General features: G+C 57.3%; 1 protein-coding gene across 3 annotated transcripts in view; it reads left to right on the forward strand.

Annotated features, from left to right (window-relative positions):
* Positions 1-754: 754 nt before the first annotated feature.
* The window catches only part of TBC1D22A (TBC1 domain family member 22A), a 361580-nt gene continuing 339383 nt past the window's right edge, over positions 755-22951 (forward strand). For 2 of the 3 annotated variants that reach the window (XM_051839990.2, XM_051839991.2), the window contains exon 1: positions 755-985. In XM_051839990.2, coding sequence (XP_051695950.1) covers positions 924-985 — 62 coding nt within the window. In that variant the 5' untranslated portion in view covers positions 755-923. The remainder of the gene's footprint in view (positions 986-22951) is intronic. The other variant, XM_051839989.2, reaches the window with a different exon arrangement.

A 22951-nucleotide genomic window follows, 5' to 3' on the forward strand; every position in this document is an offset into this window, starting at 1 on the left:
CCAGCCCCGCGCCCCTCAGCGCGTAGTGCACGCCACGCACGTCGTCTCAAGTTCCCTGGTAGCCACGTTAAAAAACAAAAAAAGGTGAAATAATTTCAATTTTAACGGGGCGCTCCATCGCGCTCGGCATGTTCCCCGTGCAGGGCCAGAGCGTCTGGAACCCCCGCCGTCCGTCTGGGTGCGCGGCGGGCCCGGCTGAGCCCGGCCCTGCCCGGCGCCTCGCCCCCAGGGCCGCTTCTCCCCGCCGCCTCGCCCCCAGGGCCGCTTCTCCCCGCCGCCTCGCCCCCAGGGCCGCTTCTCCCCGCCGCCTCCCCCCCAGGGCCGCTTCTCCCCGCCGCCTCGCCCCCCAGGGCCGCTTCTCCCCGCCGCCTCGCCCCCAGGGCCGCTTCTCCCTGCCGCGCACACGCGGACCCCGCTCGGCGCCGGGGTCACATCGGCCACCGCCCGCACCGGCGCCGGCTCCCTGGACACGGGACCCGCCTCGGCTCTGGAGATGCCGCCCCAGGCTGCAGCGGCCCCCGGGCGTCCACAGGCAGCAGTGAGCCGCGGGGTCGGGGGTCCAGCGAGCAGAGGGTGGGGCAGCGGGACGCTCGGGGCCGGCCTTGCCCACTCCAGCCGCAGCTCGCGCCCGGCGCCGGCAAGCCCAGCCCACCCAACGACGCCCTGCGTCACACCGAGCGCGCCGTCGCCCTCTGATGCCGTTCGGCTCCGCGCACTGCGTCGCACGCCACCTGGGACGGAGGCGGGACTTCCGGGCGCCCGGAGGCACAACTTCCGGAGGGAGGCGGAAGAGTCTCTGGGCTCTACGCTCGGGAGACCCGGGACTGCTGAGGGGCCACCCCGGGGCACAGGAAAGGGCCGCTGGGGCCGACGGGCGGCGCTCCGGGTGTCAGGGCCGCGGGCCTGAGGGATGAGGAGGGGCCATGGCCAGCGACGGCGTCAGGAAGCAGTTCTGGAAGCGCAGCAACAGCAAGGTCCCGGGCAGGTGGGTGTGACGGGAGGGCCGGGTCGGGGTCAGGGGTCGGAGGTCAGGCGGCCGCAGCGGCCCCGCGGGGCTGCGGGGTTCGGGCCGACTGCCGGGTGGCGCGAGGGGGCGTTGGGGCGCTCGGGCATGGGACAGTGCCCGCGCAGAGGAGCGAGGCTTGCGAGGAGGAGGCGGAGCTGCCGCGCGTTCTCCCGGGGACGGGCGGGCGCTCGTGGGCGACACTGCCCAGCTCCCCGGGAAGGCGGGACGGCAGGGTCGGGCCGTGCCCGGCGCGGGCGGCGGAGGCCGGGAGCGGCCGGGGCCGTGCGGCTTCTGACCTCGTGTCTCGCGGGGGCTGCTGGTTTGACCTGAGCCGCCTTCGCAGTGTCCACGTTCCCGCTCCAGGCAGCTCCTGTGCCCACCGCAGCCGGCGGGGCAAGGCTTTTTTTTTTTTGCGCCGTGGACGCTCTGACAGCCCCAGAGTCCTCGTCTGATTGGCGTGGCGCTGAGCCCGGCCGGGCCCTAGGGACGGAGGAGACTTGGCGTGGAAAATCCCCAGTCAGCCCCCGGCGAAAGCACATGAGAGCCGGCTCGTCTGAACTCCTGAAAGTCAAGAATGGCGGCGTTAGAGTTAGGGCTTAGGCAGCATCTGGTGGCTTGTGCCGGAAACTTTGGAGGTCAGCGCGTCCAGCCAGGACAGTGTACCTCGCAGAGTGATCTGGGCGCAGGCGGACCAGGGAGTTTAGCATGAAGAGCGCCCGCGGAGCTGGCCGAAGACCCCCGCCTCCCACCCCCTGCTGCGAGGCTTCCAGAAAGACCCCACCTAGGGCCCGAGGGGCGGTGAAGGTTCTGGAAGGGCAGTGCCAGGGACAGATGCAGGAGGCCCTCGAGTCCTGGGAAACAGAGCCACGTGACTCTCTCGTGGGCGTTGCCTTCAGGTGTTGAGGTTTTGGGTCTCCTTTACTCTCAAGTCCAGTATTTGTTTTTTATAGAAGTGTGGGGACCCTCTTGTTTATTTGAGCGGCAGAGAGAGAACTCTGCCCGAGCACTGGTTCACCCCCAGCCCTCTACCCAAATGCCTGCGTTGGCTGGCCCTGATGAAGCTGGGGCAGGAACCCAGCCCAGGCCTCCCACACAGGTGGCAGGGCGCTGCTGCCTTCCAGGGCGTCTGTAGCAGGAAGCTGCTCTCGGGCCAGAGCTGCGGCTGAGCCCAGGCAGCCTGGTACGGGAGGCGGCACCTTCCCTGCCTTCCAGGGCGTCTGTAGCAGGAAGCTGCTCTCAGGGGCCAGAGCTGCGGCTGAGCCCAGGCAGCCTGGTACGGGAGGCGGCACCTTCCCTGTCGTGTGACTGCTAGGCCATTAGCTGAGAGGCAGGAGTCAGCGCACGGTGGGGTGGAGCTACACCCGAGGCCAACCCTTTGCACTGATGACGGCGTCTCCTGGTAGTGTGTCCTTGCAGGGCTTGAGTTAGCGTCCCTCCGAAGCGCAGGTATGCAGAACTGGTGAATGTTTGGAAACAGGGTCTTTGTAGAAGTGAGCAAGTCAGGGTGAGGGTTAGGGTGGGCCCTGGTCCAGTGACGGGGTCCTTTGAAGAAGAGGAAGATCCGGACACAGACGTGGGGCTGGTGACGTGAAGCAGCAGCAGAGCCTGGAGTGAGCCGTTTGTGAACCGAGGAAAGCAGGGGCTGCCAGCAGCCACCAGAAGTAGAAGGGACAGGAAGGCCCCTCCCCTAGGGACCTGACCGAGGACACTTTGGTCTCAGACTCCTGGCCTCCAGAACTCAGAGTGACAGAGAGGGGGAGACGTAGGTCCCAGTGGTCAGGGCTGGCCCAAGCCAAAGCCAGGTCTTCCATCTGGGTCTCCCCTGTGGGTGCAGGGACCCAAGCACTTGGGGCATCCTCTGCTGCCTGCCCAGCGCATTAGCAGGGAGCTGGGTGGGAAACAGCAGTGGGGACTGGAACCGGTGCCGTGATGCGGGATGTGGCAATTTTTTTTTTTTGACAGAGTGGACAGTGAGAGAGAGAGAGACAGAGAGAAAGGTCTTCCTTTTGCCGTTGGTTCACCCTCCAATGGCCACCGTGGCCAGCGCGCTGTGGCCCGTGCACCGCGCTGATCCGATGGCAGGAGCCAGGTACTTATCCTGGTCTCCCATGGGGTGCAGGGCCCAAGCACTTGGGCCATCCTCCACTGCACTCCTGGGCCACAGCAGAGAGCTGGCCTGGAAGAGGGGCAACCGGGACAGAATCCGGCGCCCCGACCAGGACTAGAACCCGGTGTGCCGGTGCCGCAAGGCGGAGGATTAGCCTAGTGAGCCGCGGCGCCGGCTGGGATGTGGCAGTTTAACCTGCTGTGCCGCTGTGCCACCAGCAGTGCTGGCCCCGCATTTCTGTTGTCCAGAGCCACGAGGTTTGTGGTAATTTGTTATGACAGCCACAAGAAACTGCCATGTCCTGCCGTGTCCAGCCTCTGGGAGATGGATCCTGAATTACTGAAGGCAGGCTGTCATTGCCTGTGGTTTTGACGCTGTGCTGTGTTCTGAGCACTTCGGAGGGTTGCCGTGTGCGGAGTGTGGGGCAGGGCGTGGGGTCTGCAGAACTGGCGCCTGCTGCTGAAAAGGGTGGGACAAGGAGGGAAGGCGGGCCACAGAAAGAGCTGTCCAGCGTCTGTGTTCCCTGGTGCCTGTGGCTGTCCCCTCTGGCGACAGGCTGCAATTCCACCCCCGAAGCCCTGCTGAGCCGCCCTCTTCCCTGTCAGTACGTGCCGTCTCATGTCGTCGCTGGCCACGTGCTCACGCGGCGCTGGGCTCCTTCCGGGGTTCCCGTGCCTGTCTTGCTGTTTTCTGAGTGCCCAGGAAGACTCGGGGAGGATGACACTGCTCACAGAACGCGGGCTCGTTAAGGGGTCCGGCGTTTGAGCTTTCTACTTCTGGGCAGCCCTTGGGTTTGCTGGTTGCTGTTCTTGGGGCTGCACCAGTGTGTCTACCAGGGCTGTCTGGTTTGCCCCCAGGACACCGTGCTGAGAAGGGTGGGTGTGCTGAGGGTCCCTGGGCCCTTGGTGTGCCGCGCTCTGATGCCATGTCACTGCCATGCTCTAGCGCCCACCGGGACGTGCCTCCCTCCCGCTGGCCTGTTTTCCACTCTCCATGGTCCCCGAGGCTTCCCTCCGCACGAAGCCGGCAGCCCTAGACTGCCCGTGGCCGTGTCCCTCTCGCGCTGCCACTTGGTGCTTGTGTTCTCCAGTGGTGAGCGCTGTTTCTGGGTTGTGCCTGTCTCTCCTCTGCGTTGTTAGCACGCGATGGTGCGCCACGCAGGCTGCTGAGCGAGCGGTGTGCCCGAGGCCGTGCCTGGCACCACGGGTGTCTTGCTGGTGGAGCACTCTGCTCGTATTTTGGTCCTTAGGTTGTGTATTTGCAGCGGCTGTCTTAGAAACTCACTTGCTGGATGAGTCAAGATGAGTGGTGTGGTAGGAAGACCTCTGGTTAGGAGTTGGGTGGTGTGGATTTTAACCTCTCTCTATTAGTATCTGTGTGACAGTGGCCAAGGGCTGTCATCCCCAAGGCCATCGGTCTCTGCACCTGTGACATGAGCAGACTACCTGTGTAGACCTGTGTAGGAGGGTGTTTGGCCCAGTCTAGCTGTCTGATGAGAACTCGCCTGTTGACCAGTCTTGAGAGTTTGATAATTTGTTCATGCAGTGACTGAGTGACTGTTTGACCCTCACTGTGTGCCAGGGCCAGCTCCCACTTGCTAGGGCTGTCTCGGTGAACACAGTGGAGCAGGGTCCTTGCTGTCTCAGGTTGCCAGGGAGTGGGAGAGCAGATGAGAAACAGCTGGGTTACGCGGAGTTCACTGGAGGAAGGTGGCAAGTGCAGGCGAGTGGGCAGGTAGCTCGGAAGCAGCTGTGGGGGGAGGGTCTCGTGGAAAGGTGACCAGGGAACCTCTCACTGAGGAGGTGACCTTAGCAGGAGGTGACGTGCCTGGGAGAGGAGCGCTGACAGGTGCCGTGATGTCCTGGTCGAGGAGAGGAGCTGGGGGCCAGTGTGGCTGTGGCTGGGGAGGCGGAGACGGTCCCCTGGTCACACTGATGACATGGACTCTGCCGTCTTCCCCGAGTGCACCCGCGCTGGCGAGGGTTTCAGCAGAGCGGTAGCAGGATTGCTTTGGCTGCCGTGCCGAAGGTGGTGTGGCGGTGTGGCCGTGTGAGGAGGGTGGGGCAGAGGCCGGGAGGCCGGGGAGGAGGCCAGTGCAGCTCCAGGCGAGAGGCGCACAGCGGGTCTTGGGAGGGGGGCGATGCAGCGTGGTCTGTAGGTGGGGAGAGCCACGGAAGGTCCCCCCTGTGTCGGGCCTGTTCCTTCTGAGCCGTCAACTCACTTGGCTCTTGGCCTGTTACCTTCTGCAGCGGCAGTTGGGATTCCTGCCGCGCTCGCTCCACGTGCCGAGACAGAACTCGGCAGGCTGGGCGTGAGGACACGGCAGCCTTCCAGCGTGGCTCGCCCTGCTCCGCCTGGCAGTGAGCTCTGCTGCAGGAGGGGCGCAGGCAGCTGGGGTCTGTGCACGTGGGGGTGACGTTTGTGAGCGTGTGGGTGGCAAGAAAGGCCCACATGGAATCTGGCGAGCCCGTGGGTGTCGGGAGAAAGCGGAGCAGGAGAGCCTTCTCGGTGTCGGGGCCCTGACAGCCTCCGCTCGCACCGTCAGCGCCACGAGGAGTCTGGGAGCAGAGGAGGCGGTCAGCAGCATCAGCCGCCGGCTGAAGGAGGGAGAGAGCTGGGCACAGTGGACCCATTCAGAAAACAGGAGCGCCTCAGAGCGCCAGGAACCGCGGTGGGCGCCCGAGGCTGTGTCCGCGCGGGCTGAGGGCCTTCCTCGGGGTGCTGGCAGAGGGACACGGCCGACCTGGGTGGAGCGGGCTTCCCAAAGAGGTCCTGGCCAAGCTGAGACCTAGGCGTGGGGCATAGCCAGGCTGCCCCTCCTGCCGCAGGAGACTTGTGGCTTGGGGGTGGGGCAGGGAGGGAGGAGGAAGGAGGGGGGAGAGCAGACTCATGGGTGTCGATGGCCGCATGGAAGAGTTGGATCTTGGTCCTGAGGTTGTGAGAAAGCTCTGAAGTTGTGTGTGTGTGTGTGTGTGTGTGTTTAAGATTTATTTATTTTAAAGGCAGAGTTACAGAGAGGCAGAGAGAGAAAGAGAGAGAGAGAGATGTCTTCCATTTGCTGGTTCACTCCTCAAATGGCCGCAACAGCTGGAGCTGGGCCGATCTGAAGCCAAGAGCCAGGAGCTTCTTCTGGGCCTCCCTTTCCCAGGCCATAGCAGAGAGCTGAATTGGAAGTGGAGCAGCTGGGACTTGAACTGGTGCCCCTATGGGGTGCTGGCACTGCAGGCGATAGCTTTACCCGCTATGCCACAGCGCTGGCTCCAGCACTGGGGGGTTTTAAGGGGGAGTGGGGCTACTGATCCCTGAAGAGAAGACAAGAGAGGGAGGGGGTGGGCTTGCGAGGAAGCTGCTATGGGTGCCTGGGGCAAGTGGAACTCACAGATGCACCGATAGACTGAACGTTGGAGGTCAGGATGGTCTCCAGGGTTAGGGCCTGGGGGATGGGGTGTTGGCAGATCCTGGCCCTCCAGGTGTGTATGAGCTCATCCCGGAACCCGTGAGAATGTCATCTTACATGACGGAGGAATTAACGTTGCTAGTCAGCTGACCCGGAGATGGGGTGTTATGCCGGATTACCAGGGGACCCTAGTTAACCACTGCATGAGCTCTTCAGAGTGGTCGGAGAGATGAACTCGGTGGCCAGCTCCGTGACACAGCAGGTTAAGCTGTCTGCTACAGTGCTGCCATCCTGTATGAGCGCCGGTTTGAATCCCAGCTGCTGTGTTCTGATCCAGCTCTCTGCTATGGCCTGGGGAAGCAGCAAAAGACGGCCCCGGTATTTGGGCCCCTGCAACCCACGTGGGAGACCAGGATGAAGCTCCTGGTTCCTGGCTTCCCGTTGACCTAGCCCTGGCTGTTGCAGCCATTTGGGGAGTAAACCAGCAGATGGAAGATCTATCTCTGTCTCTCCTTCTCTCTCTGTAACTCTGCCTTTCAAATAAACAAGTACATTGAAAAAAAAACTCAGTCTGAGGTTGCTGGCCTTGCAGATGGAGGGTGGGGCCACGAGCCAAGGATCGCGCCGTGGCCTTGAGAATCTGGGAACCGCCTTCTGGCAGCCAGCAGAACAGGGACCTCGGCCTTGGACCGCAGGCTGGGCTCCCCTTGAGCCTCCAGGAGAGAGCCCAGCAGACTGACACCTGGACTTCAGCCTGGTCACGCATGTGGCTTGAGAGCCTTACGATAATCAGCGTGTGTGCTCCGTGGGGAGTGTCGAGGGTTTCCGAGGGAAGGAGTGGCAGGTGGCCCTCATGAGTCCTGCACTTGGCTGGGGTACCTCCGCCAAGGACTGGCTGTGAGCCCCGAGGGTTCTTGCGTCCTGTGCCCTGCTGCTTTGGTGACAAGTTCTGAGGTGCTGCCTCTGGGCGGCTCTCTCAGGTGTTTCTACCTTTGTTTGCTTGCTGTGGTTTTGAAGTGGCTGATGAGCTGGTGCGCACCCCCCTTTGGGGCTCTGTGAGCTGGGTCTCTCCCTCGCTCTCTGTCAGTGGTGGTGATTGTCTGTGACACCGGCCAGGGCAGCCTGGGGGTGGGGGCTGCTGTGCACACAGTTCCTCTTTCTTGTCTTTTTGGTTTTTTTCCCTAGTGGTCACTTCTCATGTTATTAAATATTTCTTATTTTGTCTAGGAATGTTTTGAAAAATAAACTCAATGTGAATTGTAGTTTTTTTTCCCTTTTACGTGTTTGTCTGATATAGCAAATCTAGACTCGTGTTGATTTTAAATAAAGGCCAAAAGGAGTTTAAAAAATAATTCCTTGATGATTTTGGATTGTATTTTACTAATTCTTTTCTTAAATTTGAGAGGCAGAGAGACAGATAGAAGATAGCTCCCTGTGGTAGTTCACTTTCCCGGTGCTCACGGTGGTCTCCCAGGTAGACCTGAAGCTGGGAGCCGGCAACTCAACTCAGGTCTCCCACGGGGGCGGCTGGAACCGGTCACTGAGGCCATCACTACTGCCTCCCGGGATTCGCGTTAGGAAGCTGCTTTCGGGAACCGGAACCGGAAATGAGCCCACGCGGCATGCGGATGTCCTGACCGCTCACTGAGCCGGACGCCTGCCCCGTGTTATCTTCTGAGTCACGAGGACAGGAGTCAGCATTCTCCTCTCCGTGTTGTTCAGGCAGGATCGGAGGCCATTAGGGGTGGAGAGAGCGTGTCCCGAGAGCCCTCTCTTCTCTGTTTTTCCCGCTGAATTGCCATGGTCTGGCTTGGCCGGTGTGTGGCCAGGACAAGAATGGCGGTAAAGCAAGCAGCTGTCTTGACAGTGATGTCTTCTCTGGGGGCTCGGGCCTCTTCCACCGCTCTCCTGCTGGGTGACAGCTGCTCCATGCGGGCAGAGCTGGGGTGGGGGCTGTCGGCGTGCTCGGCCTCAGGAGCAGGTGTGACCGAGCACCTGGTCCTTTCTCTCGAGGAGCAGGGCAGGTGTCAGGACGGAGAAGTCCCAGAGCAGGAGCTCAGTCCTCGAGGTGTGGGGGTGGGCCCTGCAGGGACCCTAATGTTAGCGATGCTTGTTGAGTGCTTTCCTTGGCAGGCTCTGCACACAGCCACCTGTGGGGTCTCCACGGCGGCCCAGGGCGGGCAGGGGACTGTGGGATCTCCACTTTCCTAACCCAGTTTCTCGGTCTCTCGCTCACATACCGTCTGCGTGGCAAGCTGAGGAGTCTGTCCAGAGTTCCCACCCTCACCTGCAGAGCAGCCCTGGGAATCTGACCCCTGGAAGTTCGGTTTGAACTCACTGCGGCCCTAGGAGCCCCCCCCCCCCCCCCCGCCCCACCAGCTACGCTGCGGTTCCTTCTGAGCCTGGCTCCTCCTGCTCTGTGGAGTCTGTCCTCTGCCTTGTGCGTCACGGGCTCCCCTGCAGTGAGGTGAGCCCTCCCGGGCTCAGCCAGGCGTCCCCTCTGCAGACGACAGGCAGAGGGGCAGCTTGGTGGGCGTCCCGTTTCCGGTCCTGTGCTGTGGGGTGCCTGCATCTTGAGCATCCCCAGCCTTTTCTGTTCTGCCTTTCTGAAAGGCTGTTTCCTCTTTTCTGGTGACTAAAGTGGAAATTCCACCCCGTGCAAGGGTCGCACCGGGCACGTGGCTGTCCGTGTGTTCCTTCAGTTGGTTAGAACAGCTGTGAACCTCAGGGCTGGGGACGCCGCTGTTGTGGCCGTCAGAGCTCCCCAGGGAGCACCACGATGGGCATCTGCCCCCACGGTGCTTCAGTGCCTAGACCCAGCCCTGGCCTGTCTGTTGCAGGCAGAGCAGCCCCGGTGTTTCTGGGTGCCTGCCTGCGCTAGGTCTGGTCCCCACAGGCGCCTCCTCGGGTGTTCTCACTCTGGCTCCCCTCTGAGGTGTGCACGCAGGCTCTGCTAGTGCTGCTGTCTGCTCTTCCCGCATTCTGTGGGCACTGTGGCCAGTGGGCCTCCTGGGCAGGTTGCTAAGTCTGCGTGGTGCTGCTCATGTGTTCCCGCATGCACCCTCTTGCTGCACCTGTGACATGTGCATTTCTTCTCAACAGAGCGGTGAAAGAGGCTGGCAGCCTAAGGCTCACACCAGATGACAGGACACGAGGGATGAGCCCTCAGCAGGGTGACCAAGGCTGTCAGCATGTGGAGAGGCAGGCAGAGGGCTGGGTTTGGAAAGGGGGCAAGGCCCTCCGTGTCACCGTGGACCTCAGAGGCAGGGCAGCCCATTTGGGAGCGCTTGGCCCACCTGGTTTCCTTGTGAGTGTCTTTGCGGGTAGACAGGCCAGCGAGTTGGGAGGGGCGTCTGTACTATGCGCCTGGAGTGTGAGGGTCTGGCTTTGCTTCTTTCAGAATCCAGACAGGACTGGGAGGAAGAAAGGTTAGGAGATGATTCATCGTGGTTTCCTAGGGTTTCTGGCTGTTCTGCCTCCCGTCGAGGGCTTTGGGACTTGCTGGGCTGGGGGAGGAGCCCACGGTGCAGATCTGACTGTTGCCAGGGAAAGCCCACCTGTGCCTGTAGGGCTGCAGGCCGCTCTTGCGTGAAGGCTGCCGCTTCTGGAACGGCATGTGAAAAGATGCCGGCTGAGGAACCCTTCTGTTTTTATTTTATAATCAATCCTTACTTGGATTAGTTTTCCCTCCCGAAGCAGTCACTGTAGCCACAGTGGTGTTGCGCAGATCAGCCAAGTGTGACGTCAAAACCACCCTGCTTGTAGTCGCTCTCATGGTCAAGCGTTGGAAGCACAGGAACTTCGAGAGGATGGCACCAAGTGCTGTGGGGAAGCCTCAGAAAGTCATGGAGCACGTACATTACACAAAACTGTCCTGCTTCCCAAATCGACTTATGTTTTCACTTCATTTTTCTGTGAACTTTTTGAAGTATCCTCATATCTATCTATGTGTGTAAATGTGATTTATTTTTTGTTTGAAAGGCAGAGTTGCAGAGAGGGAGAGACAGAGAGATTTTCCGTCTGCTGGTTCACTTCCCAGACGGCTGCAATGGCCAGGGCTGGGCCAGGCTTAACTCCGTCCCAGTCTTCCGTGTGGGCGAGGGGGAATCAAGCACTTTGGGCCACATGAGCAGGGAGCTGGATTAGAAGTGGAGCAGCTGGGACTCTCGTGGGATGCCAGTGTTATAAACAGAGGCTTAACCCATTGTTCCACAAGGTCGGCCCCTAAAGCCCTCATATTCTGTAACGAGAGGATGTGTTTTTGATTAAAAAATAGAAGAGAATGAAGTATAGCAAACATGTATTGGGTGTTTGGGATGTGCACAGGTGGGCAGGTGCTACTGAGAGCTCCTGTTGCCTGAGAGGGACAGGGACACCACACAGGAGCTGCTGCCCCAGGGCAGCTCGTGTGTTAATAGCAGGGGAGGGAGGGGCAGGCCCTGTGGCAGGATGGGCAAGGACAGCTCGGTGTTGATGGAGGACGTGAGACAACATTGAATGGACTTGAAGGAAGGCTCCGTCCCTTTAGGTACTTATACAGCATGTGTGTGCCTTGGGACTGGGCACTGGGGTTGGCTTGAACCCAGGGCAGGATGAAGACAGGTCAGGGGCATGTTGGGAGACGGGGGAGGGGGAATGGTAGGACAGAAGTGTGCGGATGGAAGTGGGGGTGGGATGGCAGGGGAGGATCAGTTTGGGACAGTGGGCTTAGGAGTGTAGACCTGGACTACTTTGTGTTTGGGCTAGGAAGGATCTGAGCAGGACACCCTGATCCGACTTCTGTGTGCTCTGCTGACCTGGCCGTGTGCCAGTCTGAGGCGCAGCTTGGACTTGGCCTGAGGCTGTGGAGGTAGGACCAGGCTGAGCTGGCTTGGAGGAGAAACCATAGCCATGGTGGGAGAGCTGAGGGCAACAGCTTAGGGAGTGACTGTCATGCAGTTGGTCCAACAGAGTTTTTTTCCCCTTTATTTATTTTCATTGAAAGGCATAGTAACAGGAAGAGGGAAAAGGAGAGAGAGAGAAATCCTCCATCTGCCAGTTTACTCCACAGATGTCGGTAACAGCCAGGGTGGGCTACCCTGAAGCCAGGAGCCAGGAACTCCAGCCAGGTCTCCCACAGGGCGGCAGGAGCTCAGGCACTTGGGCCATCTTCCGCAGCCTTCCCAGGTGCATGAGCAGGAAGTGCACGGGAAGTGGAGCATCCAGCACTCACTGGCGCTCGTGGGTGTTGCAGATGGCGGCTTGATCTTCACCACGATGCTGCCCCCTCTACGGATATTTGTAAAGAACCCACTCTGTGCCATGCATTGGAGATGACAAGGAGAGGAGCCTTGGCCGGCGCCGCGGCTCAATAGGCTAATCCTCCACCTGTGGCACCGGCACTCCGGGTTCTAGTCTCGTTGGGGCGCCGGATTCTGTCCCAGTTGCTCATCTTCCAGGCCCGCTCTCTGCTGTGGTCTGAGAAGGCAGTGGAGGATGGCCCAAGTGCTTGGGCCCTGCACCCGCATGGGAGACCAGGAGGAAGCACCTGGCTCCTGGCTTCGGATCGGCGCAGCGCCGGCCGTAGCGGCCATTTTGGGGGTGAACCAACGGAAGGAAGACCTTCTCTCTGTCTCTCTCTCTCTCTCTAACTCTGCCTGTCCAAAACGAAGAGGAGAGGAGCCTTGCCCAAACTGGGGGTGTGTGTGAGCCGAGGAGGGCCGAGAGAGCATCCCGGGGAGCTCCTCGGACGCCGGGAAGGTTTTACGTTGTTTCCTGAGGGCCACATCACAACCTTGCTGGGCTTCAGGCTGGGGAGAGGCTGGTCCTCTGACTGGCAGAGGAGGCCAAAGCTGAGGTCACAGCTGGAGCAGCTTGGGTGGTCTTTGTCGTTTTCCCTTGGATGGAGGATGGGAGAGAGGTGGGACAGTGACCAGGGGACTTGGAAATAGAATGTGGGTGGTGTGTTTCAGGGAGGTGGTGAGGTGGCCCTTAGGTTGGTGGGTGGCCGTTAGTGGGGATTAAGTCGCAGAAGAGTGGACGCATGGTCAAGATGAGAGGAAGCGGAGCTCTGGTTGAGGGCAGTGGGGACAGAGGGGTTCAGATGCCAAGGTGTGGCCCCGATAGGTCCAAGAGGCCACTTAGTGGAAGAGGGTTCAAGGCGGAGGTAGATGGCGGGGCAAGCACACCGTCCTGTTCTTGCGTGGCTGGAGGACAGTGATGTCACAGGTTGGGGTACTGGGAAGAGGAGGGGTACAGGGAGGCAGTCCTGGCAGAGCTGATTTGGGGTGGGGTGGGTAGGAGTTGAGGGTGGGCAGTGGTTCCCCTTAGAGGCACATGGTGAAATTAGCAAGGAGTGTGGGAGGAGGGCTAGGACTCCCGTCTGGGCAGTGCACCTCAGAGTCTGTGGGGAGCCCGCCTGGCACAGAGGAGGGAGCCAGAGGAGGGGCTCTGTGTGGTGAGTCTGGAGGCCGGCAGGGCAGGGGGAGGACTGGTGAGGGCAGTGGGGAGGACTGGTGAGGGCAGGGGGAGGACTGGTGAGGGCAGTGGGGAGGACTGGTGAGGGCAGGGGGAGGACTGGTGAGGGCAGGGAAGGACTGGTGAGGGCAGGGGAGGACTGGTGAGGCCAGCGGGGCAGGGGGAGGGGGCTTGGTGACGGCTGGCAGCCCTCTGCACTTGTAGGTGATAGACAAGTCTGAATGCTTCTGGTCTTATCCATACTTCTGCGTTTTCTGCAATAAGCACACATTGCTGTTGTCCTGTGAGGGAAAGGTTTATGATATAAATGCTGTTTCTAAGGCCTGTTTCAAGAGACATCTGTGAAGCTGCCTTCCGTTTGGCTCGCTGCTTGCCTGAGTTGCCTCAGGCTCCAGGCGCTGGGAGTCACCGGGCAGCAGGAGTGACGGGTGCAGTGTGGCCCCTGCTGCAGGCAGCTCTTGGCTGGTGGGGACCCCGGTGCAGGCAGCCTGGTGGAGGCAGCCCCGGCGCCAGGCTGAGCGCCGGGCCCCGGGCCCTCTCTGGTTTGCGTCTGTGGGGCTGCATCTTTCTGTAGTTCACTCCTGGGACAGACGTGTTTCAAATGATGCCGTGTGTGGAATTGTTCACTGTTGTGATGAGGTTTTGTGTACATTTTCCTCCAAAGCCCTCTAAAGTTAATTTCCTTGGAAGCCATCCTTCTTCTGAATGTATTTTATGGATCTGGTGAGCATCGCTGTGTGTGAGAATGAACCGAATGGTGACTTCTGTTGCTCGTTTAGTTCATATTTCAGGGGCGGCAGTGGAACCCGAAGGGCACCGAGTGGCGTGTGTGCTTGGCGGCGCGGGGTGATGAGCCAGGACGCGGCTGGCCGCGAGGCCCATCTCCCTCGCAGGGGCGCCGGGCCGCAAGTGTGCTGGTAGAATTTTTCATTTGCTCTATGATGCTTGGAGCACTACAGCTGGATTTGTTTCTTTTCCGTACTTTTATTTTCTCTCACTCTTCACTATTTCACCCATTGCTAGTTTCACTCACTGCTGTTTAACCTTTAATTAAAAAGAGAAGGAAGCCGGCTGCTCCTGTGCTGTCAGTGTGCTTGGTGGAGGGGCAGTGGGTCGTGCAGCCTGGGGCCGCCCTCTCGTTTCCGCTGGTTTCCCTTTCTGCGCTTGCCTCAGGGCTCACCCGTGTCCTAAGGGAGCGTCCGCCCTCCCGGAAGCAGCCGGAAGGCAGGGACGCTAGCGTGCTTGCTCTTGTTTTTTCAGAGCCAGCGTTGGGCCTGCGTAAACAGTTTTCTCCCTCCTATCTCTCTCTCTTTTTAAAGATTTTATTTATTTGACAGGTGGAGTTACAGAGAGAGACAGAGAAGTCTTCTATCAACTGGTTCACTCCCCAAATGGCTGCAATGGCAGGAGGCTGGGCTGTCCAAAGTCAGGAGCTTCTTCTGGGTCTCCCATGTGGGTGCAGGGGCCCAAGGACTTGGGCCATCTTCTGCTGTGTTCCCAGCCATAAGTAGAGAGCTGGACTGGAAGAGGAGCGGCTGGGACGTGAACTGGCTCCTGTATGGGATGCCAGTGCTGCAGGCTGGAGGCTTAGCCCACTACACCACAGCGCCGGCCCCCTCCCGTTTTTCTCTAAACATCATTCATGTGCCCGTCACAGAGTTAGGTTCTCAGTACTGCAGTTGATTCTAGAATAGCTTTGTCATTGCAGTGTTTGTTGAATGACTGCAGAGCCGTCCTAGAACGGAGTCAGTAAGAGGCTGAGGTGCCAGCGTCCGTGGTGCTTCCCCAGGGCAGGTCAGCTTGGAGGGCCTGGCTGTCCACAGCTGAGTCCCAGAGTATTTGCTGAGTCTGTTTCTGTAGCTGTTGGGGAAGTGTGGGTACAGACAGCACCAGACAGAGCTCCGACATCGTGGTGCTCCTGGCAGCCTCTTGGTCATGGTGGAGCCTGCCGCCTCTGTGGACGGGTCCCTCCCAGGGCTGTGCTCTCCCGGAGCCCTGCCCTGCTGCTCCTCGTTCTCTGCACCAGTTTTGGTGGACTTCTCGCGTGCCTTCTGCAGGAAGGGTGAGCTTTGCTGAGAGTTCCAGGGACTGTTGGGGGGTCTTTGTAGCTGAGGGTCCTCCTCAGAGCACAGTTCCCTGGGGTATGTCCCTGCTGCCCCCCCCCCCCCCCCCCCCGGTGTCCTGTCCTGTCCTTTGTGTAGATCTTTGCACTTCCACGTGGCCTTGAGCCTGCACCCGTCACAGGGCTGGCGCCAGTGACCCGTCTCCACTAGTTTCGTTCACTCCTTCTTCCGTCTGAGAATCCTCGTGGGTTGTGTGGTTGGAGGGTCGTAAGGGTGTGAACACCGATAACAAATTCAGTCTCTTTCCGTCCTCACTTCTTTGGCATGAAGCATGCGGGCGGTCTGGTTTCTTGGTGACAGACGGGGCTCTGGGGAAGCTCGCTGAGTGGCGCTGGTGAGCAGTGCTTCCTGCTGAAGGCCTGCCCGGGCTGCAGCCTGCCCTGCACACAGCGGGGGCGAGGGGGACCTTTTGTCCCTGCCATCTATGACTACAGAGAGAGCATTCACACGCGCGGCGCAGGCTCTCACAGAGCTGCATTCTCCCCACCACAGTCCATTGCAGAGCAGCTTCATCTGCACACAGAGGAGCCTTGTGCCCGTGGGAGCCTCTGCCCCTCCCCTCCTGTGCACCCTGGCCACTGCCCGTCTGCTGCCTCTGCTGGACATTTCATGGAAGAGGACTCGTGCAGCAGGCATCCTTTCGTGTCTGGCTTCTCTTAGCCCGGAGTTGACCCGTGCCGAGGTGTGGACTGGCGCAGTTCCCTGTGACTTGGGATGGGGTGAAACCCATTGCCAGCTGGAGATGCGTTCAACCCACCTGGGCTCCTGCGCGTCACAGCTGGGCAGCACAGCACCCAGATGCACGAGCAGGTGGTCTCTGCTGATCGCAAGTGGGGGCACTCTGTGCCTGTTCTTTTAGGGCCCTAGCATCCCATGGCGTGGATGGGCCCTGTTTGCTCACCTGTTCACCAGCTGTTCACTAAAGTGGCTTTAGTTGGAGTCTGTTTTTCTTTTTAGCTCTGTAAGACCAAATGAAAATATATTTTTCTTAAGACAGAATGAGTGTTTGGGCTGCTGCCACCTTTTGGTGTTCTGAGTGCTGCCCTGCAAGTGTGTGTCTGTTTTTGCTTCTCTTTGGTGTATGCCTGGGAGTGGAATTGCTGGGTCAGTGGTCTCTCTGCTTAGCCCATTCCTCACCGCAGCTGTGCCAGTTTTCATCCACCCTGGCATTGTGAGGGTGTCAGTTTCCCTCTACTCAGCCCACCTTCAGTTTTTGCCATTCTGCTTGACATGAGTTGAATCTCAGTGTGGTTTTGATGGGCATTTCTCTGATAGCTAATGGTGTTGAGATTGAGTTTTGGAAGATTTCTGTGTATAATGTAAACCAACAGGGCCAGGGATCCCTGAGGAGACCCTCATGTTTTGACCCTCTTGGGTCTGTGTCTAGTGCATAAACACCTCACCTTCACAGAGCCAGAACAATTGATGAACATTAGAAGATCTTTAGACATTCAGAAAGGGCATGTGGACTAGCGTCAGGCCCCCAGGAAGTGTGCGTCTCTCTTCAGTGAAGGGAAGGGGGCCTTGCCTGACCACACGTGTGGCCAAGACTCCTCCCCCTCCCCCAGATCAGCACCACTAGGAGCTTGTGAGTGTATACAAAAATGATATGGTGTCATTTTGCTTTGAAACATTTTTATTTTATTTCATTTTAAAATTTATTTGAGAGGCAGAAGGGGGGAGGGAGGGAGGGAGGGATGGAGAGAGAGAGAGAGAGAGAGAGAGAGAGAGAGAGAGAGAGGGAGGGAGGGGGGAGGGAGAAGGAAGGGGAGTGTTCTTCTCTGCTGTTTTGCTACCTAAGTGCCTACAACAACTAGGGCTCTAGCAGAGCTAAAGCCAGAAGCCAGTAATACAGCCCACGTCTCCCACATGGATGTCAGGAACCCAGTCTCTTGAGCCATCACCATTACCTTCCAGTATCAGCATTGGCAAGAGGTTGGAATGAGAGCCAGAGGCCAGTGTTGGACCCAGTACTCGGATATGGGGTGCAGGTGTCTTAGCTGCTAGGCTAAAGGCCTGCCCCTGGTTTTGTTTTTAAGAACATTTTATAAAGGATTGGTACTGTATGCGTTCAGCTTGTTTTTCAGTGTTTAGATCATGCAGTTTTCAGTGTCTGGATTTATCTTTGTTGGTATAAGCAACTTGAGTTCATTTGTGCTGTGGTTGATTTTTCATTGTATGCATATTCTGGTTTGTGCATTATCAGTTGATAATGGACTTCTAGATTTCTCTCAAACCTTGTTGAACTTATCTCGTTGTGTACTTGCATGAAGGTTTTCCTGGGTTGTAGGTCAGATGTGGAATTGTCATGTGTTTCTGTTTTTCATAAGGAATCAGTTGAGTTCTCTCTTCTGATTTTTTAAAAATATTTATTAGAGAATGAGAAGGAGATAGAGCTGTCCCGTCTGCTGTCTGGTTCTTCAGATGCCTGCAAGCGCTGGGTTGAGCCCCTGAAGCCGCAGAGGGGCCCTCAGTCCTTGTCTCAGCCGTCATCTGCTGCCTCACAGGGTGTGCACTGACAGAAGCTGGGAGCAGGAGCAAAGCTGGGGCTTCAGTGCAGGCGCCGGGATGTGGGTCTTGGTCATCCAAGTGCCGTGTCAGCCCCCGTGCTGAAGGCACACCCCAAGCAGTTCTCCAAACAGTGGGTTACTGCAGGGTTTTAAAGCAGAATAGCTTATAAAAAAGTTTATTGGTTTCTGTATTTTTTTAAAGGGAAGATTTCATTATCTGGAGAGAGGTAGGTGGGTTCCTTGCTACTTAATCTTTTAAAGTGGCTTTAGTTGGAGTCTGTTTTTCTTTTTAGCTCTGTAAGACCAAATGAAAATATATTTTTCTTAAGACAGAATGAGGTTCCGGTTCCTGTTAGTCTGGGCTTGAACTTTGTGGAACATTTTCTGCTCAGTGAAACACAGGGGGCTGCTGGGAAGGGGCAGTGGGTTTCCGGCTGTCCTGGGCGGAGAGCCTGCAGTCCTTGGTAATGCAGCAGCCTTGTGTGAATGTGACGTGAACATGCGCACAGTGTGCTGCAGGGCAACTGCGGCCCTGGGTCTTTTTTAAAAAAGGTTTACTTTCATTTATATGAAGAGCAGAGCGACAGTGAGAGAAAGAGAGCTCCTGCCTGCTGGTTCATTACCCAAAGCCTGCAATGACCAAGTCTGGGCCAGGCTGAAGCCAGGAGCTGGGAACACTGTCAGGGTCACCCACTTAGGGGTAGGGACTCAAGCACTTTGAGCCATCACCCACTGTGTCCCAGGATGCAACAGCAGGAAGCAGGGACTTGAACTGGCACTCCAATGGGGGATGTGTGTATCAAGTGTGGCTTGACCCTCTGCGCCACAGCACCCACCCTGCCCACCAGACTTGAGTCCTGTGACTAGACTGGGGCCTGATTGGAAGAATACACGGGTTCCTGTGAGGATTGTGGTAGTGTGGTAGGAAGATCACGTGTTCCTGTGAGGACTGTGGTAGTGCGGTAGGAAGATCACGTGTTCCTGCGAGGACCGTGGTAGTGCGGGAGGAAGATCACGTGTTCCTGTGAGGACTGTGGTAGTGCGGTAGGAAGATCACGTGTTCCTGCGAGGACTGTGGTAGTGTGGTAGGAAGATCACGTGTTCCTGTGAGGACTGTGGTTTGTCGTAGCAAGATCATGTGTTCCTGTGAGGACTGTGGTAGTGTGGTAGGAAGCATGCACGTGTTCCTGTGAGGACTGTGGTGGTGTGGTAGGAAGATCACGTGTTCCTGTGAGGACTGTGGTAGTGTGGTAGGAAGATCACATGTTCCTGTGAGGACTGTGGTAGTGTGGTAGGAAGATCACGTGTTTCTGTGAGGACCGTGGTAGTGCGGGAGGAAGATCATGTGTTCCTGTGAGGACTGTGGTAGTGTGGTAGGAAGATCACGTGTTCCTGCGAGGACTGTGGTGGTGTGGTAGGAAGATCACGTGTTCCTGCGAGGACTGTGGTAGTGCGGTAGGAAGATCACGTGTTCCTGTGAGGACTGTGGTGGTGTGGTAGGAAGATCACGTGTTCCTGCGAGGACTGTGGTGGTGCGGTAGGAAGATCACGTGTTCCTGTGAGGACTGAGGTTTGTTGTAGGAAGATCACGTGTTCCTGTGAGGACTGTGGTGGTGTGGTAGGAAGATCACGTGTTCCTGTGAGGACTGTGGTGGTGTGGTAGGAAGATCACGTGTTTCTGTGAGGACCGTGGTAGTGCGGGAGGAAGATCATGTGTTCCTGTGAGGACTGTGGTAGTGCGGTAGGAAGATCACGTGTTCCTGTGAGGACTGTGGTGGTGTGGTAGGAAGATCACGTGTTCCTGTGAGGACTGTGGTAGTGTGGTAGGAAGATCACGTGTTCCTGCGAGGACTGTGGTAGTGCGGTAGGAAGATCACGTGTTCCTGCGAGGACTGTGGTGGTGTGGTAGGAAGATCACGTGTTCCTGTGAGGACTGAGGTTTGTTGTAGGAAGATCACGTGTTCCTGTGAGGACTGTGGTAGTGTGGTAGGAAGATCACGTGTTCCTGTGAGGACTGTGGTGGTGTGGTAGGAAGATCACGTGTTCCTGTGAGGACTGTGGTGGTGTGGTAGGAAGATCACGTGTTCCTGTGAGGACTGTGGTGGTGTGGTAGGAAGATCACGTGTTCCTGTGAGGACAGTGGTGGTGTGGTAGGAAGATCACGTGTTCCTGTGAGGACTGTGGTGGTGTGGTAGGAAGATCACGTGTTCCTGTGAGGACTGTGGTAGTTCGGTAGGAAGATCACGTGTTCCTGTGAGGACTGTGGTGGTGTGGTAGGAAGATCACGTGTTCCTGTGAGGACTGTGGTGGTGTGGTAGGAAGATCACGTGTTTCTGTGAGGACCGTGGTAGTGCGGGAGGAAGATCATGTGTTCCTGTGAGGACTGTGGTAGTGCGGTAGGAAGATCACGTGTTCCTGTGAGGACTGTGGTGGTGTGGTAGGAAGATCACGTGTTCCTGTGAGGACTGTGGTAGTGTGGTAGGAAGATCACGTGTTCCTGCGAGGACTGTGGTAGTGCGGTAGGAAGATCACGTGTTCCTGCGAGGACTGTGGTGGTGTGGTAGGAAGATCACGTGTTCCTGTGAGGACTGAGGTTTGTTGTAGGAAGATCACGTGTTCCTGTGAGGACTGTGGTAGTGTGGTAGGAAGATCACGTGTTCCTGTGAGGACTGTGGTGGTGTGGTAGGAAGATCACGTGTTCCTGTGAGGACTGTGGTGGTGTGGTAGGAAGATCACGTGTTCCTGTGAGGACTGTGGTGGTGTGGTAGGAAGATCACGTGTTCCTGTGAGGACAGTGGTGGTGTGGTAGGAAGATCACGTGTTCCTGTGAGGACTGTGGTGGTGTGGTAGGAAGATCACGTGTTCCTGTGAGGACTGTGGTAGTTCGGTAGGAAGATCACGTGTTCCTGTGAGGACTGTGGTGGTGTGGTAGGAAGATCACGTGTTCCTGTGAGGACTGTGGTGGTGTGGTAGGAAGATCACGTGTTCCTGTGAGGACTGTGGTAGAGCGGTAGGAAGATCACGTGTTCCTGCGAGGACTGTGGTAGTGTGGTAGGAAGATCACGTGTTCCTGTGAGGACCGTGGTAGTGTGGTAGAAAGAGCACGTGTTCCTGTGAGGACTGTGGTTTGTCGTAGGAAGATCACGTGTTCCCGTGTGGACTGTGGTAGTGTTGTTGGATGCTGATTGTGGGCACGTTGCAGGGTTCAGACTGCTAGCACTCACCTCATGGCATTCTCATCCCTCGTCCCAGTTCTGGGTGTGAAGCGAAAGCTCAGAGCAATTACTTGGTTAAAACTTTACGAGACCAGTAAGTGTTTGGAGCTGGAACTTGAACCTGGACCTTTGGATTGTTAAACCAGGAAGCGTCTCCCGATATCAGTTGGGTTCCATGAAATTTCAGGAAGAGAACTTGACATGAGGCTGTGCTTGAACTAATCAGGCTGTAAAGTTCTGTCTTCCCCCCCATTCCCCCCTTCTCCCTCCTCGCTCATCCTCCTCCCTCTCTTGTTCCCTTCCCTGATACAGCAAGCATTTGATCTGCTCATGGGTTTGTGTGGGCAGAGATTCAGGTGTGGCACAGTGGGGACACTCGGCTCTGCTGCAGGATCTGGGGTGTCCCTGGAAGACTCGAAGACTACTGAAGTCAGAAGAGCTTGAGTCTCCACGTCTGGCTGTCCGCTGACGCAGGCTGGCTGCTGGGGCACCTGTGGTGGTGTTGCTTGTGGCTGCCTTGAGCTTCCTCACGGAGTGGTGGCTGGGTTGCGAGAGAGAGCACCCGAGAGAGCAGGTGGCAGCTGGATTGCCTTTGAAAGCGATTTCATCTTTTTTGAGGTTCACATAGAACATAATTCACCTGTGCAATTTCACATGCAACAGCACCACACATGTAAAGTGTTTAAGGAAAAAAAACCACCAACCCCTCTACGCTTTATCATTCCCAGCCTCTCTCCTTCCCCGCCCCCTCCCATTCTTAAGCAGCCGCTGTCTACTTTCTGTCAGCCTAGAATTACTGCCTGTTCCGGACATTTCATATAAATGAGAATGTGTTTTTTTTGTGTGTGTGTGTGACTGACTTAGTGCACTTAGCATGTCTTCAAGGTGTTATCCATGTTACAGTATGTATCAGCACTTAATTTTTTTTTTTTTAATTTATTTGACAGGTAGAGTTACAGACAGTGAGAGACAGAGACAGAGAGAAAGGTCTTCCATCCAGTGGTTCACCCCCAAAATGGCCGCAATGGCTGGAGCTACGATGATCTGAAGCCAGGAGCCAGGTGCCTTTTCCCGGTCTCCCAAGCCGGTGCAGGGCCCAAGCACTTGTGCCATCCTCCACTGCCTTCCCAGGCCACAGCAGAGAGCTGGACTGGAAGAGGAGCAACCGGGACTAGAACCCGGCGCCCATGTGGGATGCCGGCACCGCAGGCGGAGGATTAACCTAGTGTGCCACGGCGCCGGCCCCCAGCACTTCATTTTTATAGCCGAACAGTAGACTGTTGTGGGACTGTATTGCACTCCGTGTATGCGGTTACCCAGCAAGAGACCTTTGAGTGCCGTCCTCCTTTGGTTGCTGTGAATACGCTGCCGTGGACAGCTTTTGTGTGGATGTCTTTATTTCTCTCGGGCTTATTCTAGAGCTGAAATTACTGAGTTACATGGAGTCTGAGGAACGACCAGACTTTGTTTTTTAAATTTTAAAGATTTATTTATTTATTTGAGAGGCAGAGCTAGAGAAAGAGAGAGTTCCATCTGCTGGTTCACTCCTCAATGGCCACAGCAGCCAGGGTTGGGCCAGGCTGCCATCAGGAGGTTGGAACTCCATCCGGGTCTCCCATGTGGATGGCAGGAGCCCACCTACTTTGGCCATCTTCTGCTGCTTTCCCAGGCGTGTTAGCAGGAAGCTGGATTGGAAGTGGAGCAGCTGGGTCTCAAATTGGCACTAGCATGGGGTGCTGGCGGTGCCTTAACCCGCTGTGCCACAGTGCCAGCCCCCATGCCCGTCCAAAGTGGCTGCACCAGTGTTCGTTCCTGGCAGCAGGGTGGGAGATGTCTAGCTGCTCTGCATTCTCGCCAAGGCTTGTGTTTGGTGTTTTAATTTTGCCCTCTCCAGTGGAGGAAGTGGTGTCACTGTGGCCGTGACTCCCTGATGGCACCGAGCATCTGTCTATGTGCTTCCTGGCCGCTCTTGTGTTGTCTTTGGAGAAATGTCTGTTCAGATCCTCTGTTCCTTTTTCAGTTGGTCTTTTTACTGAGGTTTTTTTTTTTTTTTAAGATTTGTTTATTTTACTTGAAAGGTGGGTAGAGGCCCAAACGGCCTCGAAGAATGGACCTGAGCTCTCCCGAAGCCAAGAGC

Source organism: Oryctolagus cuniculus, chromosome 11 (genome assembly GCF_964237555.1).
Source record: "Oryctolagus cuniculus chromosome 11, mOryCun1.1, whole genome shotgun sequence".
Taxonomy (NCBI): Eukaryota; Metazoa; Chordata; class Mammalia; order Lagomorpha; family Leporidae; genus Oryctolagus; species Oryctolagus cuniculus.